Here is a 1,498-nt window from a genome sequence, read left to right as displayed (position 1 = left end):
GGGAAAGAGATGCATATGAACAGTGGACGTGACAAAACAAGACAAAGAAACAAAGGACTGGAGAAAGTACAACTGCTGGTCTGATTTGCAGGAATGTAGAACACAACCCGCAGCGAGGGATGCAGTAACTAGTGATCAAGGCTGCTGTTCATGAACATATCTTTACTCAGAACAACACTTCAGGATGTCCCCAAAACAGGGGCCTGCGTGCTACCCTGGGCAGGGTTATTGTTGTAAAAAACCCATCTTGTTTATTTTGGAAGTATTAGGAACCTGTCACAAGTGACAAAGGGTGGTGAACATGTGACATTTTGTAACTCATTTATTTATCTTTTTTCTTCTTTTCCGCTTGCCCTTTCCTCCCTTTAGATCTAACTTCTAGCACAAGTACAACAAAAAGCATGGAAAAGAAGAAAGAGGAGAAACCAGAAGAGCAACATACAGAACCTGAATCAGCTCTCCCAGAAGCCTTACTAGAATTTCAGTAGGTTTAATATATTTAACTTTTCACTCATATAGAATATGTGGCTGGATTAGCATACTCTGAAGTTGCAAGATCACATTTAACTGTAATTTTTAGGACTCCTCGGTATTCACAGAAGTAGTCACTAGTCAGAATCTCAAGACCTATAGTTTGTTCCCTGGGTGCAGCTGAGAGTGGAGCACAAAAGAAAATATTTTATTTTGAAAATAATGTAGAGATAACTTAAAGGTCTCTTAAAATCAAGCAGGAAAAAATAAGAGCTTAGAGGGGAATACCTGAAGTAATTACAAAATAGTCCAATTTATTTGATCTTCACTCTCTTGAGTAGATGATTAAAAAGAAAAAAAAATTAAGCTCTGTGATTTTAATCAAAGATACAGAGATTGAAAGGGAAAAACCTCAACAGCATCCAATATTCAATAATTATCCAAATTTAGGGAGCAACTAGTGCCTTGGTGTAGAAATGAAAAGCAGGGTGAACAAACCAAAGAGCAACCATGTATAGTTCTAGTGTCATCTGTAGGAGTTTAGAGGGTTTGTGTGGGATTTTCTGTTTCATTTTACAAAGAGCAGAGTACAAGTTTCCACAGTGAAACAGAGCAGACATATCACAAACAAATACAATCCAAAAAGTCAACAAAGCAACCCATATATTTTGCTAAGAAATAAGCAAACTGTATGACTAGGCTGAGAAAGAACCTGCACTGCTTTCTGATAATATTATCGCTGTGGATATTCAAAAGTCCAGGAAAATGACTCATTGGCCTGAAGAGCCTTCCAGTGACGTGGGTGCTCTGCTGACACTGGATATCTAGTTTCTACAGCAATGGTAGGGGGAAAAGGAAAGAAAAGTATTTTTCTTTCTGTCTTTATCTTTCTCCCTCTCTCTCTTCACCTCTGTAATCCATAACTTCTCTGCAACCCTTGGTTGAACAAAGCAGCCTAATCATACAAGCAAGTATCTGTCACGTTCCTCTGTAGGATTTACCAAGTCATATTTAACTGCCATTCCTG

General features: G+C 38.3%; 1 protein-coding gene across 1 annotated transcript in view; it reads left to right on the top strand.

The window, feature by feature from the left end:
- The first annotated feature begins 401 nt into the window (after positions 1-401).
- Positions 402-1,498, top strand: part of CCDC83 (coiled-coil domain containing 83) — a 17,893-nt gene continuing 16,796 nt past the window's right edge. The window contains exon 1 of the mRNA XM_010143623.1: positions 402-484. Within this exon, the coding sequence (XP_010141925.1) occupies positions 402-484 (83 nt within the window). The remainder of the gene's footprint in view (positions 485-1,498) is intronic.

The sequence above is a fragment of the Buceros rhinoceros genome, unplaced genomic scaffold (assembly GCF_000710305.1).
Source record: "Buceros rhinoceros silvestris isolate BGI_N320 unplaced genomic scaffold, ASM71030v1 scaffold7089, whole genome shotgun sequence".
NCBI lineage: Eukaryota > Metazoa > Chordata > Aves > Bucerotiformes > Bucerotidae > Buceros > Buceros rhinoceros.
Note: the sequence above shows the minus strand (reverse complement) of the source record. Positions and strands in the feature narration are given on the sequence as shown.